This window comes from Typopeltis vanoorti, chromosome 4 (assembly GCF_054136105.1).
Source record: "Typopeltis vanoorti isolate ZY-2024b chromosome 4, IOZ_Tvanoo_1.0, whole genome shotgun sequence".
NCBI classification, from domain to species: Eukaryota; Metazoa; Arthropoda; class Arachnida; order Uropygi; family Thelyphonidae; genus Typopeltis; species Typopeltis vanoorti.
The window spans coordinates 7,501,537-7,520,151 of NC_143552.1; the positions used below are offsets into that span (position 1 = coordinate 7,501,537).

The 18,615-nt window shown below is 37.7% G+C and overlaps 1 protein-coding gene across 5 annotated transcripts in view; it reads right to left on the bottom strand.

Annotated features, from left to right (window-relative positions):
- The window catches only part of LOC150107090 (uncharacterized), a 277,723-nt gene that overhangs the window by 255,594 nt on the left and 3,514 nt on the right, over positions 1 to 18,615 (bottom strand). For all 5 annotated transcript variants that reach the window (XR_016548230.1, XR_016548229.1, XM_090391628.1 and 2 more), the window contains exon 2: positions 11,423 to 11,529. Coding sequence is in view for 3 of the 5 variants with exons in the window: in XM_090391628.1 (XP_090247754.1) it covers positions 11,423 to 11,529 (107 nt within the window). In the remaining 2 variants the exon portion in view is untranslated. The remainder of the gene's footprint in view (positions 1 to 11,422; positions 11,530 to 18,615) is intronic.

Sequence of the window (18,615 nt, forward strand, 5' to 3'; positions counted from 1 at the left end):
TTAGACGATAGAAATATAAGATCTGATAATGTTGGCGTCTTGACAAGTAACAGACTGATTTGGAGGAAAATTGTAGATAGGAAGTTAGTAATGATATAATTTTTTCATGTAGTACTATCATATCCTGTACACCCCCTTGTGGGTACATGGCAGGAATTTGATGATGATGCTGATTTTCATACCAAATTTATTACAACAGTTATTCAATTTAGTCTGGGAATCTTGTAGACTTGTACTGGATTTATTCAGAAGTATAACATCATCTGAATAAAGTAAAGAACGAAGATTAACATCACCAATTTTGATATCAGATTTAATAGCACTTGTCTTCATAATGTGATCCATAAAGACTTTAATTATTCAAACATTGATTGGGTAGCAGTAAAATCTCCTAAAAAGAATGAAACAGAATTTATTGAACTTTTGCAAGACAACCTCAAGCAGCATGTGACAGAAAGAACTCAAGGTCAGAGTGTAAGATTTGATTATAGCATCAGAGAATGTTTTAGTTAAAGATGTAACCATTCTGCCTCCAGTTGGTGACAGTGATCAAGTGGTACTCACTTGGACGGTGGCTAAGTTTATGAACATTCGATTCAGAAAAGGTTGCATGCTGAATTACAAAGCAGGAACTTATGACCAACTGATGAATATATTGGATTCAGCACAATGGTATCAGTTGCTGGACAGAAAGAATACTGATAGTGCATGGGAAGCATTTAAAATATACTTAAATGATGCAGTATCAGAATGCATCCCGAGAGTTTGAAGCATAAATAGGGTAGGAGTCAAATGGATGCATAATCCTGTCAAGCAAGAAATTTGTAAGAAAAGGACAATGTGGAAGGAATACCGTGTTCATAAGAATGATGTCCGTTATGAAAATTATAAGCAGCAAAGCAAAAAAGTCAACTGTTGTACAGAAAGCTAAGTCTGAGTACTGGCTCCGCAAGCTAAAACAACTCAATAGCATTGAATCGTTATGCTACAAGTAAAAGAAAAAATGAATGTGAAAGATAACTCTATTGAATGCAGGTAGTGTGAGGGTGACAGATGCAGAAAAGGTTGTTCAACTAAAGAATGCCCATTTTGCTAAAAGCTATCAACTTGGTGTATGCAACATTGAGCTCACCTATCTTTTCACTGGATGAAAAAACTTAATTGTATGATGAGGAGGTATTAAAGCAGTTGCACCAACTGAATAACAATTTAGCAATAGGGACTAATAGGATATCAGCATGGATGCTAAAAGTGTTCAGCTGAACTGGCTATTTCTTTGATCAGGCTATATCATTTTGAGCCTCAGAACAGGGAATATTCTGCAGGAGTGGAAAGAATGAATGTATGTATGGTAATCCCATTGCTGAAGGGTGGAGTAAAGAGTGATGTATCCAACCATCAACCAATCTGTATCTCAGGAATGGTGGGGAAGAATCTGGAAAAGTTGGTTAGGGCTTGCCTTCAGATATGAGTTGACAGAGAATCTCTACTTTGCAATGATCAGCATTGGTTTAATGGAAGGTCATGTTTTAGCAACTTACTCACATTCTATAGTAATGTTATCACCGAGCTAGACAAGAGGAATGGATATATCATAAATACCTTTGGATTTCACTAAGGCTTTTTGGAACAATTTTACATAAATTGGAGAATATGGGATTGGATAATAAAATATTAGTGTGGATAAGAAGATGGGGAATGCGAGTCTGCAAGATTTAAGGTAATGGATTTAATGTGTTAGAAAGCCTGATTTAATTGCAAAGAAGGATGAAAGAGTTTGGGTTATTGATGTACAGATAGTGAATACTGTGCGTTGTCACATGTTGCCAGTCATGAACAAGGTCTCATTATGAGCAGAATATAGATCTCGCTTGACAGATTGAAGAAGAGTTTGGGACAGCTCCTCATTTCACTAGTGCTATCATCTCCCTTTGTGGTGTAGGGTGCAATGAGAGTTACAAAGGGAGATTTGTAACTATTTGATGGTGACTATGCCAAGCTGGTGGCTTGGCATAGTCACCAACAAATGACTTCTAGAATACCTCGTACTGGTGTGGAACAGATCTTGATGTATTTTGGCTTCGGCCTTTGCTCTGGTAGACAATAGTATGTAGCACTGCATTTCAGTATGAAGATTTATAAAACAAAATAAAATAACTAGTAGTGTACCACAAGGATCAGTCCTTGGTTTACTGTTATTCAATCTGTACACTGATGACATTGGGAAGGGTTTGACAGGCAACATACAGATATTTGCTGTGAAGTAAAGATAGGTAGGTTAATTAAAAATCCACTTGATATGGTACTTGCTAAATTATTTGAATAGGCTGGAATTGTAAGCATGAAAATATGGTTGTCAGTTCAATGTTACTAAATATAAGGTCACACTACTTTGGTGTGATTAGATATCCAGTGTCATATTATATTGGCGTGATTATGCTAGAAGAAACTGATCAAGCTAAGGATCTTGAGGTGTTAGTAGATAGAAAGTTGAAGTTCAGGAGCCACATAGCAAAGACTGCAAATACAACTGAAAAGATAATTGCAATGCTGAAATGAACCTTTTGACATGTAAAGATAAGGATGTTATTTTGCCCCTTCACAAGGCCTTAATAAGCCTGCACCTGGGCTATTGTGAACACGTCTGATCTCCTTGTTTCCATGGTGATTCTGATATAGTGGAGGAGTGTTAGAGTGTTAAAAAGATATCAGGGTTGTGTAATACCAATTATGAAGACCTTGTTTTGAGAATTTGTAGACTGCAGACATTAGTAAACAAGAGAAAGAGGAGTGATATGATTGAGGCTTACAAACTTCTGATGCATGTAGTATGTGGCCTTCTTCAATGAGTTCCTGACTCCCTGAAGGTCTCTCTTAATAATAATATTTGAGCATTTCTGGTCAGACTTCATCTACTCCAGCTGCCTTTCAACATTTCAGGATTGTGATGACTTTTTCTACTTAAGTATGGATATGTATTTCTGACAGCATTCCTGTTTGGAGTTTTCTACCAACTTGCTACCACTGCTTGTTTCATTTAGCAATCTTTCAGAGGGGTGATATGACTGAGGCTTACAAACTTCTGAATGGATCATACAGGATTTCAGATGATAAAATTTTTCATTTTATGCAGGATGGGGAAAGGACAAGAAGGCAATCTCGAAGATGAGAATTGAATGCAACCAAGAAGAGAATGAGATCTAAATTTTTGGCTAGTATGCACTACATACTGTGATGTGATGTATACTACATCACAGTATGTATATACTACATACTGTGATGTAGTATACACATACTACATCACAGTATGCTGGTGATGTAGTATGTGTCCTCTTCAATGAGTCCCTGACTCCCTGAAGGTAATATTTGAGCATTTCTGGCTGAACTGCATCTACTCCAGCTGCCTTTCAATATTTCAGGATTTTGATGACTTTTTCTACTTCAAATATGCATATGTATTTCTGACAGCATTCCTGTTCAGAGTTTTCTACCAACTTGCTACCGCTGCTCGTTTCATTTAGCAATCTTTCAAAGTAATCTCCAGACATCTAGAATATGTTTATCTTCAGTTTTCATGTCACCTTTGTCATCTCTGATTCCTTTTACGGTACTCTTTCCTCCATTTCTTCCATTTTTCAACAGCCTCCAAAATATTTTGCCATGTTCCCAATATTTACTGCAGGTTTCTCATGACTCTTTACCATTTTTCTGTTTAGTTTTACACAGTGATTTGCTTTCTTACATTTTTCTCTGTATTCTCTAAGAATGTAAGCTGACTTACTTACCAGTAACTTTCAACATGTTTTCTTTTACTTGACTGCCTCTTTAACTCTCTGAGTACATAATGGAGTTCTGATTTTTCAATCCTTATATTCAACCTCACCACATGCTTCTCTGGCTGAATCAATGTTTTCTTCCGAGTTTGCCAGTGAATCTCCAAGGGTTGATTCTTGTTTTCAAACACTTTCATTATTTCTTGAATGATATTTATGTATTTGAGTCTACAGTTCAATTCTAAAAGCTGCTCAACTTTGATGTTTTAAAACTTTCTTACTCTTCTTTTCAAAATAGAAATATAAAATTTTATTTTGTCCTGCTCAAAACAAAATAAAATGATCACTTCCTATTTCAAATCCTCTCTATACCCTTGTGTCCTGAACCAGTGGAAAACATCACTGATTCCTGTTTTCAAGCACTTTCATTATTTCTTGAATGATATTTATGTATTTGAGTCTACAGTTCAATTCTAAAAGCTGCTCAACTTTGATGTTTTAAAACTTTCTTACTCTTCTTTTCAAAATAGAAATATAAAATTCTATTTTGTCCTGCTCAAAACAAAATAAAATGATCACTTCCTATTTCAAATCTTCTCTATACCCTTGTGTCCTGAACCAGTGGAAAACATCATTATCAACTATAAGATAGTCGATGAGACTTTTTTTATTTCTTGTATCTTTTCTCCATGTGAATTTGTACACATTTTTATATTGGGACATGGTATTAGTAATAACTAGTCCATGTTCTGAAACGAAATCGAGCAGGCACTTACCATTATTGCTTTGCTTTTTTTCCTCCAAATTTTAGTAAAACATTTCTATAGGGCTGGTAATCATTTCCTATTCTGCTGTTTAGATCTCCAACGAGGACCAACTTTTCCATTTTCATTGTGCCAGCTGCCTCAATGCCACAAAAAGTTCATCCACTTCTTTCTTGGTAGAATCTTCTCTGGAACCATAAGCATAAATAAGTCTTATTGTCCAGTTTCTCATTATGATATCTGCCCACAACACTCTGCTTGATATTGCTTGCCATTTAAGAAGATTATCCTCATATTTAGTGTTGATTACTATAGCTACTCTGTCTTTTCTGCAGTTGTTATTGTCTGAATAACATTTTGTATTTGTAGCTTAAAAAGATCTCACTTATATCTATCTTCTGTTTCAGTTACATAGTTATTATGTTGATCTTGTACTTATCCAATTCTTCTGCTAATTCCATCTCTTTTCTACCAATACTTATTAAATTACTAGTACCACTCTCGAACTCTGTTGATGTTGAGTTGGGATGCATTCCAGAATTTGTTCTGGTAGCTGACTTTGTGCTGTTTTCCCTGGTTCTGTGACGACAACAATACGAGCCCTTGTTTAACCATCCGACACCCCAGCTGGCATGAAATTCTGTTATGTTGCACCAGTTTTACATTGTGGTTAATATGAATACAATTTGGTTGGCTAAATCCCAAATTTTCCAGCCCATTCTCATTCATTCAGTATCCAGGTAGATACCCAACAGAGTGAATAACAAGAGGGTGAGGACTGGACATTGGGTCAGAAGCTGCAGTCAGTTCTCCACATTCCTTAAAAGGCTATGCAGAGGTCTCATCCAAGTTATACAGGTGGTGGACAACATGAAAGAGCTGAAAATATTGCTTAGAGTCCTAAAGTGAGAGTTTGCTGGAGAACTTGAAACAGAAGTTACATAGGCTGAGCATATACCATCCATATTCTTGGGATTTTTATGCCCTTAGTATTGTTAAGGTTACAATGGTTGATCAACATTTAACAGGCTTCCAAAATTGTTAAATTTAATGTGAGGTTTGTATTATTTTTTTTTTACATTCTTTTTTTTTTTCCTTTTTTCTTTTTTTGATTTAAAGTAGCATTAAGGCAGTAATGTTGTTGAATTCTCTTTATTTTGTCAAGCCCTTTAATGTCTGGAAAAGTATTACTGTAACCTATATCATTTGTATTTTTAGATATAGTTTTTTGAAGAATTTTATTGACATTATTTTTTCTTTTGTTTATAAATGTATTGCTAATAATTTTTAATTATTGCTTGCTCATTAGTGCAAATTGGTATAGCTCTTGAGGTTGTTAATAACAAACTGTTATAGTTTTTGAGGCTGTTAATGACTCCAAGTTTTTGTGAAGGATGGTCATATAAGAGTTAGCATGTATATGAGGTTTGTAAATGTAGTGGCAACATGTGCACAAAATGTAAAATGGTTTACTTATCAAGTCTATACAATTGCATCCTTTCAATGTAATCTCCTGCAATTTTCTGCACCTGTTTCCAAATTTGTGGGAGCTGCTGGATACCATCAACATTGCCTGTTGATATCAATGATAATGCGCCCTACTGCTCGAAGAGTCTCTTGCACATCACAAAACCACACACTTCTGAGGAGTTCTTTCATTTTGGGGAACAAGTTGAAGTCACAAGAACTCATATCTGGTGAATACAGAAGATGTTCTAATACTTCCCACTGCCACCTGTCCAACATCTTTATCATCAATTGCGACACATGACATCATGCAACAAACCTGGTGGAAAACCCATGAAAAAATGTGATCGCTTTCACCTTAAAGCTGGCCACATTAAGGAGAAAGCATGATGCTCCAGTAATCATTGATAGTACCATGCATTAACAGTTTGTACCTTCGGGCACAGCATGACGAAGAATGACACCTTGAATAGCATAAGTGATTATCAGCATGACTTTAACCTTGCTGGGTTCTTGAATGGCGCCATTCATTGGATTGTCTCCTCAGTTCAGGCTCTTAAGCCTTTGCCCAAGTTTCATCAATGGCTACACAGCAGAATACAACTCTTTCGTTTTTGTATTGCTCCAGATGGAGGCCAGCAACCACATACATGTGCCATTTTTGAATCACTGTCAAGTGATGTGGAAATTGATGAGCTGAAATTTTGCACATACTAAGCCTCTCTCTTTTAGGATGTGCTGAACACTCTGGTAGTTTATTCCAGCTTCCGAGGCCAGTTGGTGTACAGTTCAACCCTAATCAACAGCGAGGAGTCCCTGCCCAAGCTCAACATGTTCATCTGAAATGGTGGGTTGTATTGAACAGTGATTTTCATCTGGGTGATCTTACCCTGCACGAAATACATTGACCCTTCTTGCAACAGTCCAGTATGGTAGGGTACTGTCACCACAGGCTTCCTTAAGGTCACGATGACAGTTGCTCGCAGTTTTACCTCATGCAACCTGTATCTTACTGCAGGACTGGTGTTCTAATCTTGTGAACATTGCACAATGAGACACTGACTTGAACCACTTCTCCACACAAGAACACTTGTTAGAATGGGCTGTGTCGCCTTGTGCACATATGCAGAACATACAACTAGCATCCCTATCTGTCCTCAGTAACAATTGAGTTATCAACTACATCTCCTGAGAGTGTTACCACTACTTTTCTTACAACCCTCATATATCAGTCAGCATGCAGACTTGCAGTAAACAGTGAAAGATAGACTACCTGAGGAATTGTGTGAGCAGTGTATCCATGAAAAGAAGGGAGTTTTGATTTTCAATTGTATATTGATAAATTGTATGCATTTGTGTTGTTTATTCAGGTGGTTCTAAAGCCACCTGAATAAAGGTGTGTAAAGGCTTACACAAGTGTGTAAAGTTTGGCAACTATGTGGCCAGATAACAAAAACACTGTCAACATATCTAAACCAAACTAAGTTTTAAAGTAAATGAATCTAGAGCACATTGCTCAAAAGCTTCCATATAAAAATTAGTAATTGGATAGGGACAGAGGGGATAGTGGTGAATCTATGGTTGAACCTTCTTTTTTGTAGGTAGAAATTATTTTCTCACACGAAGTAACCAGAACATAGTATGTGGGCAAAGAGTGCCATAATATTAGATGGAAATTTGTTCTGCAAAGGAAGAATAGTGTGGGAGATTTATGAAAAGGGTAGAAACATTAAAACTGATTAATATCTCATCTTTTCTAAGAGTTATGTTTTTAATTTTGTTTATGATGTGCTGTGTTCTTTATATAGGAAGGAGAAATGACCTACCAACTCCTTGAATGTTGACTAGGTAATAGTTAGGACTATCTATACCTACAACAATTGGCCAAAGTGGAACATTACGTTCTTGAGCTTAGTGAACACCATAAATTCTAGGAGAGTGTGCATAATGTAGTAGCAGCTTTTTACCAGTGTCCAATGGCCAAGAAGTGACAGACTTTAGTAATTTAACAGTTTTCTTCCTAAGCCCTGGTAAAATTATAGTTAACAAGTTTATGTGTTTTGCTATCAGAGACTGATTCATTTCATGAAGGTAAGTAGATCTGTTTAAGATGACCATAGCATTACCTTTGTCAGCCTTTATTATAACCATATCCTTATCAACTTTTAATGACTTGACAGCTGCTAGTTCTGTTTTGATGATCAATACACCATTATCATCACTAAATTTAATCATTGTAACCTTAGTATCTACTGTAATAGGTTTATGCATCTTCTTTTCACTGGAAGCAACAGCACTATTATTTTGAATTTTATCTGCCATTATTAATAATAGTAAAATAAAAGAATAAACAGTTTATAATTCACAGTGAAACACAGATGTTGCAAGCAGTGACACTGTAAGTAAACAGTTTGTGAGAACTACACAACAGTTGTTCATGGGAGTGTCATGACTAAAACCGTTGCATGAGCAAGTCCAGCACTGTACAAATGGGTATTATCATAACTGAAAAGCATTGTGAAGTAAGGTATGGCTGTTATGTATTTTATGGGATAAACTAAATGCATTAATAAGTCAAACACAACATACTCTAATAGAATATATTAAGTCACTATATTCTAGCTTCCACACATTATCTATTTAGATAGTTTCTACTCTGTGATTCTAGCATGTTTTTGAGAATACCTGAGATTTCTTAAGGTCAATATGAATTTTTCTAACAGCCATGATATCTGTTCATAGGCGTCACATACTCTAAGTGTCGACACTGGCCACTGCAGTAATGCTAATTGGTGTTATTATTAACATCTGACCTCCATGGAGTCAAAACACTCATCATGGGAGGTCTATATTTTCTCGTGTCAATAAACCATTGATCATCTGCAATCACCACACTTTCAAGCAATGCATTCCACTCACCAATTGCTCTCCATACAAAGCACCTACTTCTCACTCCCCCTTCTCATACCCTCCTTATACAGCTTCCATGGATACCCCTACCTCCCTCTACTCTATGAAATATCTTCTCTACATTAATCTGGTAACAACCGATCACAAACTTATATGCCTCAAAGAAAAATGTTTATTTTTCTTTTATTTCTTTCAGGAATAACGTATAGGAGGACTTTTGATACTTGACTGATGAGGCTGATTGTCCTGAACTCTTCACATCTTGTAGCTTTTGTTTTTTTGGGAATTGGAATGAAAATTGAGTGATTAATATCTTCGGGTAGAAATCCAGTCTCGTATATTTTACTGCATAATTTTGATAGAAATTTCAGTCCTCCTTCATCGAGAGCCCTCAACCATTCTGCCAAGATGTTATCTATTCCTGCAGCTTTATGTGGTTTTAGTTTTCTGACAGCATTTCCAACTTCACAGAGTAAAATGGATGGTCCTTCTAAATCAGTCTGTTCAGGAATATCATTTCTTTGTTGTTCATATAATTTCCTTGTGTATTCAATCCATCTTTCCATGATTTCTTTTTTATCCATTAAAATATGATCTCTTGAGTCTCTAATGACACTTGCATGGTTTGCTGTATTTGTCCAGTTTGTCATTTCTCTGATCTTTTCATGCATTTCTCTGCTTCTGTGTTTTCTATCAAGGTTTTCTATATCTATACATTTATATTTAATCCATTCCTCTTTGGCTTTCCTGCATTCTTTTTTTATTTCTTAATTCATGCTTTTATATTCAGGTTTGTTCTTTAACTTTTTTCCTTTGTTCCATCAACGTCAGTATTTTTTCATTCATCCAAGGTTTATTCCTTTTCCTTTTTAATTGTGGGAGTGTATTTTTGGCTGCTTCATTGATGCTATTCTTGAATGTTTGCCAGTTCATGTTAATTTCATCAATTGGCGTTCTATTTTCTGTGTGAGTTGTGGTGTCACATTTATTAAGGGATTCCGTGAATTCTTTTATAAAACAGTCTTTAACTTCTTGGTTGTTAAGTGAGTCTGAATTACAAGTTTCTCTCATGAATGGTTGGCTTGGTATCTTAAGTTTTATTTTGATTTTTGCAATCACTGAGTTGTGGTCCGATCCTATGTCTGCTCCAGGATATGTTTTTATTTGTATTATTGCATTTTGGAATCTTTTGCTTATTATTATATAGTCAATTTGGTTTCTATAGATGTCCCCAGGGCTTGTCCAGGTAGATAGTCTTCTGGGAGGATGTTTAAACAGTGTGTTGGCAATTATTAGGTCATTGGTTTCACAGAATTGAATTAATCTTTCACCTCTTTCATTTCTGATTCCAAGCCCCTGGTTTCCCATGCAAAACGAGATTTTTTCTGAGCCCACTTTTGCATTCAGGTCGCCCATCAGTATAATAACATCATCTGACTTAGCACTGGAGATTGCAGTTTAGATGTCTACATAAAATTGTTCCAACTCTTCATCTGGGTGATCGTGGGTTGGTGCATATGCTTGGATAATATACAGGTTGAATGGTTGTGCAGTTATTTTGGCTGTTATGATTCTGTTATTTATGAGCCAATATCCCTGTAGAGATTTTGCAATTCTATTACTTAGGACAAGCGCTACTCCATTAAGGTGCAAGTCACTGCCAGAATAGATTATAGTGTGATTTTTTCTTCTTATTATGCCTGTATCTGTCCACCTCACTTCACTGATACCTGCAATATCGGCCTTCATCACTTCTAATTCCTGGAGTAGGTTATCTAATTTGCCTGCCTCGTAGAGTGTTCTGACATTCCATGTTACTATTTTCAAGAGACTGCTCCTGGTTTTCAGACAAGGGATATCTGAGAATATCCTCCCTGGAGGGTTTGGGATATTATCTTCATACACTACCTTAGTAGTTCTTGTCATACAATTCCAGTTTCAAGCTCTTCTTCCCTGTAGCTATAAGAGCTGATGGTTGCAAGGGTCTCAACCACATCTCTAACTTCATATTGTGACATGGTGTGTTTCATGATTGACAATGGATAAATATGTGGTGAGGCTGCGATCTCTTCCACGACAGCTGGCCACAAGTCCCTTAGATGTCAGGAGTGTGCCCTTGATGGGCCGCACATCTTGCTGTTATGCCCTTGATGCCATTGATCAGTCAGTGTTGATTCTTCTGCCATCTTAGCCATTCCAGACTTCGTGCACATAAGGGGTGACATTCCCTATTTACAGCATTCTATATTGCTGATACCCTCACTAAGTTAAGTCTGCCAGCCGAGACGGTTTATCGGGGTGTGGTCGTTGGTGTGCACTACCAACTTCTTGGAGCCATAAGTGAGAGCTGAGTGTATGTGAGGACCAGAGCCCAACATCCTGACCCTGAGATCAGCAGCTGACATCGATACTAAGGTGCTACTTCTCCATACACCCCATACACCCCTGATAGTAATACTACTGATAGTATGAGCAAAGTACACTGAAGTTGGAATTCAAAATACTCACCTAAGAAATGCTTGAATATGCTCATCACTTTCAGCTACAGCTCTCTTTAATAGTTTTAATGTTTCCAAGCTTTTCTTTTTTTTTAATTCAAGTGATAAACTTTGAACCTATTCAATGGAAGAGAAAAATTACAAACAAACAAACAATATACTGGTCTTTAGATCAACATACCATAACTGATTTAATGGATGCATAGTTTAATATATCATTATTATTGTGTGACACCTCCAGGAAGTCTAAGGACTCTCTGTGGAAGGGAACTCTACTTCCCTAAATACATCTCACCCTCTCCACTAATACTTAATTCATGGAGACTGTATGAGAATTCTAAACAAAGAAGAAATTGTAAATAAAACTCATACTTGTTTATTAACATCACCAAACTTAGATGGAGTCCAGTCAACACACAGTAATCCAGATGTGAGCATGTCAAGACCTTATAAAGAGGAATAACAACTTCCTTATCTCTACATGTTAATGTGTTCTTCAATAGTCAAGTTAAGGTTGCTAAAGTAGCCCATCTTATGGGCTACTTTAGCAACCTTAGCAATAATTCACTGTCTACCACCACCCTGAAATCTCTAGCTTCATCTATTTCCCGGAATATAGTGCCATCAATATGATACAGAGATGGTCCCAGCACTGAACCTTGTGGCACACCACTAGTCACCTGTTTTCACCTCAATTCTTCCCCTCCATATACCACTTTTTGATATTTGTCCAGCAGCCACTCTCCTATCCATTTAACCAGTGTCATGTCCATCCCCATTTGTTCTAATTTGTGTAAGAATTCCATGTAGTATTCTGTCAAATGGCTTTGAAAAATCCAGCAGATTCATCGTGTAGCCATTTCCTTTATCCAGCTCAGCTGTTACTCTATTATAAAAAGTTAGTAAATAACTAAGGCATGACCAATCCTTCACAAAGACAAGTTGACCTTCATACAGTATCACATTAGTTTTCTTCCATCTAATCCTGTGTGAAGGGGTGTCCAAAGCTTGGTCTGCCAGTCTTGACTTGCCATCATAATGGTAGCATGCAGAGGTATCCAAAGTAAAAAGGAATTAATTTCACTTACTCACTGTCGCGTATACATGCTGTGTTGTCTCGGATGATGCTGATTTGAAATTCAGCAAAATATAAGCACCTCTGTAGTGCAATTGGAAGAACGACAGTGCGTTGCACCCTTTGATTGGAAAAGACCCGAGTTCAATTCTCGTCGTGACAGGAAGAACATATGGGCATTTTTAGTTGGAGGTGAGTTAGCCGATCTCATACAGAGGTAGAAGGGTTTTTTTCTCCTGGAAACTCAGGTTTTTCATCCCACATACAGACAAATCGGCCCTTCAGAACACATGCAATTTACAGACAAAAAATACTAGTTGTGGTGGTGATGGTGAGCAGTAGATGGCGTTGATGAGGATGATTCGTAGTAGAAGTTCGGTGTAGTGGTGGAGACAGAGTAGTACAATAAGTGTCCTCCCGCGATGAGTCTTCGGACTCCTTGGAGGTGTCACGAATAATATAAGCAAGTTAATAAAACATCTTTTTATAAAATAGTTCATTTGGTGTTGTTAATACCATTAAAAATTAAGCCATGAATAATAGGATAGGAAATTATGGTAAACTCAGAAAACAGCTTGAAGAAGGTTCTATGGGAAAAAGAACTTCAAGCAAAAGAGATTAACGTGGGATCATGATTAAGGAGTATTTGATGATGGTAATAACATACTGTGTGCTTAAATCAAAAAGGATTAACATAATAGATATTAAATGTTTTCAATTTGAAAACAGTATGTGAAAGAAGCCGACAACCAGAAAAGCATATATCTTTGTTTTACTGATTACACCAAAGCATTTGATTCAATAGATCACAAGAAAATAATACATATCGTACAGAATAATGGGTTAAAAGGAAAAGATCTACGTATAATTACAAATATATACTGGAATGAAATGGCCTCAATAAGATACAAAAATGCATATTCTGACAGCTTTGAAATCAAAAAGGAATAAGACAAGGATGTATCTTATCATTCTTACTGTATAATATATATGATGAACAATTTTTAAAGATATTGCAGTATTGAAGGATGTAAAATCAGGATAAGAACTTCAGTATGCAGATTACACGGTCCTTACTGCTGAATCTGAAGATGATCTTCAAAACTTAATCACAGAAATTTACAACAAAAGCTTAGACATGGGATTAATTATTAACCTGAAGTAAACAAAATGCATGATTATATCAAAAGAACCAATAAGAAACTAAATATAACTGTAAGAGAAGCCTTCATTGATATGAAAACTGTTCTAACATCCAGAGATATTAACATAGACACAAGAAAAGGATTAATAAAGTGCTATATCTGGTCAAGCCTTCTCGATAACAGTGAAACTTGGACTCTAAATAAGAAGCAGAGAAAAAATTAGAAACTTTCAAAATGTGGACCATCAGAATGTTGAAAATATCATGGACGGAGAAAATGAAAAACGAAGATGTTTTAAAGAAAGCAAAAATGAAAAGAACATTAATGAAAATCATTAAATAATGAAAACTTAAATAGTTTGAACATCTAACTAGACAAGAAGGCATTCAGAAATTAACATTAGAATGGGAAACTGGATGGGAAAAAAAAAAAGAGGGACAGGTAGACCCAGGAGAATGTAGTTTGAAGACATCAAGGATTAGACTGGCTTGAATTACCATAAATGTTCCAGAGCAGCAAAAGAAAGAAAAACGTTTCGTGTCATGGTTGCCAACCTCCTTCTAGGAGATGACATTATTATTATGTAAAACCTAAAAGGACTCATCGTGGGAGGGCACTCTGCTCCGCTATAAACACTTGAAGAAAAAGAAGAAGGTAAATTAAGCAGGAATTGCAGAAGACGAAAAGAGAAGATAATGGAGAAAATATGAACTTGGAAGAAGTGGACAGTTAAATGAAATCTATAAAGTGCAAGCAAGAAGAGTGACAAGTATAACAAGAAAGGCAAAATGAGAGGAGACTAGTGAAACAGGTAAAGAATAATCCCAGGGAGTTTTTTTCTGTTATGCAACTAACAAGGGAAAGAATGATTATGGGAAGATAATTCTGCTGGATCGAGATGGCACAAGAGTGACCAAAGAAGTTATTGTGGAGTTCTTCAGCAATCATTTTGCTAAGGTTTTTCATATTGACAGTAATGATACTATTCTAAGGAAGCACAAAGATGAGGAATCAATACTTCAACTTAGTTCCTTGAAGGTGAAAGATGTAGAAGTCTATGATTATTGAAGTCATCTTGATGTGAATAAAGCTTGGATTAGATGGAATTTTACCACTTGTTATGAAAGAATGTGCTAAGGAACTGACCTCCATTAACTGTTTAATGAGAGTTTAGTGTCGTCAACAATCAATTAAATTAAACATACCAAGAAATAATATACTTGGTTTAATCCTTTATCCAAGTGTAAGCAAACAAAGTTTGCGACTGAGGTATTTTCAGGACTGGGGTAACTTATGGTAAAGGTAGTATGACTTCACATCACTTGCCTTGGTATCCCATAATGCAAAACACATCTCCTTGCAGACATGTATATTATTATTATTATTATTATTATTATTCAGGCCTCCAAGGACTCAAAAGACTCATCGAGGGAGGTCCTTCCTAAGATATAAAGTCTGTCAAGACTCATCGAGGAGAGGTCCCCCCCCTGAGAAACACAAAGTCTATCATACCACTCTTTAAACTCACTGACCATTCTCGCTCCCACCACTCCATCAGGCAATGCATTCCACGGCTCAACCACCCTCCACGCAAAGAAACCACTCCTTACCCTCTTGCTCACAGTTTGCTTTCGTAACTTCCAGGGATGGCCTCATGTCATCACTCCTTCCCGCTGTTCAACCAAGCGAAAGAACTCCCCAGTGTCAACCCTGTAACCACCTCTCAACAGTTTAAAAGTCTCAATCATATCACCTCTCCTTCTTCTATCCACCAAACTCTGCAGTCCACATTCTCTCAGCCGATCCTCATAACTATCCTTGTACAGTCCTGAAACCATCTTTGTATCATTTCCACAGTTAATTTATCCCCTTCAAATCCTGGGGACCAAATCTGAGAACAATAGTCCAAGTGTGGTTTGATCAGAGACTTATACAACGGAATGATAACCCTCTTATCTCTGCAGGTCAGTGTCCTTCTCATAATAGCAGCAATCCTCTGTGTTACCTTCACCACCTTTGCAATATGTCCCCTAAACTTCAGGTTTCTATCAATCATCAACCTCAGATCTTTTGTCTCCCCTACTTCCTCCAGTATAACTCCTCCCATAGAGTATGCAGCATCCCATCGATGTTTCCCAAACCTCAAGACCTTACATTTTGCTGCATTAAACTGACACCCCATCTATCTAGCTTATTTAAATCCTCTTGCAGGGCTACCACATCTGCACTATTACTAATAATCCTTCCCAGCTTCGCATCATCCGCAAACAACTGAATATCCCCCTGCAATCCACTGGCTATGTCATTGATATAAAGGTTAAACAATATAGGTCCTAGTACTGAGCCCTGTGGGACCCCACTTGTAACCCTCTGCCTCCTGGAAACTGCTCCACCATACACAACTCTCTGATACCTATCAGACAGCCAATCCTGAATCCAGTGGACCAATCTGACATCCAGACCCATGTGCTGCAACTTAAATATCAGCTTATCATGTGGCACCCTGTCAAATGCCTTCGCAAAGTCTAAGAAAATTGCAGTATATGCCTTTCCCTCATCTAATGTTCTTGAAACTTTATTATAAAAGGCTAGCATATTGCTAAAACAAGAGCGTCCTTTCACAAATCCATGTTGATTCTCACAGATAACATTACCCTCATCTGCCCAATGCTGTATACGGTCCCTCACTACTTTCTCCAAGATCTTAACAACTACTGATGACACACCGACTGGCCTATATTCAGACACTTCCAGTCTGTTACCACCTTTATGCAATGGCACTATCTTACCTTCCTTCCATTCCCTGGGCACTTTTGCCAAAGCCAGACTTTCATTGAAAAGCCACGTTAAAGGCACTGTCAATTCCCTAGCACATTCTCTCAAAACTCGTGGTGAAATACCATCCAGTCCCACAGCGTTACTGACATCCAGAGTACTCAGTATCTGAAACACACTCTCCTCCTGTACCTCCAGACCTCGAACCAGTCCTATCCCTCTAGCATTAAAACTAACTCCTCTAGGATGAAATACTCCAATAAAATGTTCATTGAACAATTCCACTATGTCCTCTGCATCAGTCACTCTATTCCCATTTTTATCCCACAATATCATTCTTCCACAGTCATTTCTCCTCCTACTGGCCACATAACTAAAAAATTCCCTAGGATTTTCTTTGGTTCTTAGGGCCAATCTCCTCTCATATTCCAGTTTCGCTTTCCTTACCACACTAGTCCCTCTTCTGGCCTGTATCTTATATTCCTCATGTATCTCTTCACCTGTCTCCTTATATCTCTTCCATAGCCTCTTTTTCGCATGCAATTCCTGTTTAATATTGTTTGTCATCCACTTTACTCCAAATTGCATCCTCTTCTTCACTCGTGGTATACAACTTACCATTGCTGATAACAAATATTCTTTCACAATTTCCCACGCACTAGTGATTTCCCGGCCTTCCAATTCCTGCCTCCATGAAACTTCCCGAAGTTGACGTCTAAGACTATTATAATCACCTGCCTTATAATTCCACGTAAGTTCCCGTCTCTTGGATACTCCTGCATGTCTATTCATTTTCCAAGTCAACACCATATGGTAACTCTAACTGATGCTATAACCAAATCCAAAACTTTTGAACCTCTTGTTCCCTCTGTTACATGTTGCCTAAGACATTTGTCCCTCAAGAATTCTAGAAATTCCATTCCCCTATTGCTACATGCATCTTCCTCTCTCCAATTTATACTACTGAAGTTAAAATCTCCCATAACAATCATTCTTCTTGCACTTGCCAAACTTAGCTGTCTAAACATCTCCTGGTCCCCATCCTCTGTGCTCCTGGGTCTGTAGCAACACTCCAATAAATATCCTGTCTTGCCTACCTCTACCTCACACTATACGCTCTCAAAATCATTTGTCTCACTTCCTTCCAAAGCCTCCACTCTTGGAGGACATAGGTCATCACTTATCATAAACAGTACCCCACCACCACGCTTTCCCCTCCTATCCTGACGAAAAATGCTATACCCAGAGACTTCTATTCCTGTTGTTATATCCCCTTCTGTCAACCACGTCTCAGTGATCGCAATAATTTTTGGCCAGGCTGATGCTATCTGCGGCACCAATTCCTCTCTCTTATTCCGGATACTCCTGGCATTAGTATAAAGCATATAAATGCCATTGTTTCTATACCCAGCATTATCCCTTCTAGACGACTCCACTGGGCTCAGTGTTACCTGACATTGTCTCCCTTCTCCCAAGTATCCATTCCCACAAGAGGCCACCCCTGCTATCATCCTCCCTGGGACACACTGACTCGTTCAGAACAGCAATCTCTCCAGATGCCTACGTCCTTCCTCATTCAAATGTAAACAGTCTCTCGCATACAATTAATCTCTTTCCTCAAACGCACTCCAAGCATCCACATATACCAGTCCTCTCTTGTCACACATTCTCGCTATTATGCCATTCAATATCACCGCTCTTCTGCTCAGCTCGTCATTATCATACCTAGGCAACACGCACACTATTTTTCCTCTCTCTGTCTTCTTCCGTACAGTCTCGAGCAAAAATCTCATATCTCTCGCTGCCTGACTTACATTGCCACTCAAGTCATTCGTTCCTACCATCACAATCATCTCATCCACCCTTTCACCTCTCTTAATTGCCATAGCCACCCTTTCTATTGTTCCTCCTGGCAAACACTCCTCACGCATCCTATCTTGAACACCACGGATCACTGAGTCACCATACATTATACCTCTTACAATTCCCTCGCTCCTATTGTTTCCATTCTCTCCTCTTCTTTCATTCCCATACCTCTCTCTCATTCCCTCTCTCCTACTGTTTCCATTTTCTCCACTTCTAGCACTTCCATATCCCTCTCTCATTCTGTCTCTCCTACTACTGTTTCCATTCTCTCCTCTTCTAGCACTTCCATATCTTTCTCTCATTCCGTCTCTCCTACTGTTTCCATCCTCTCGTCTGCTAGCA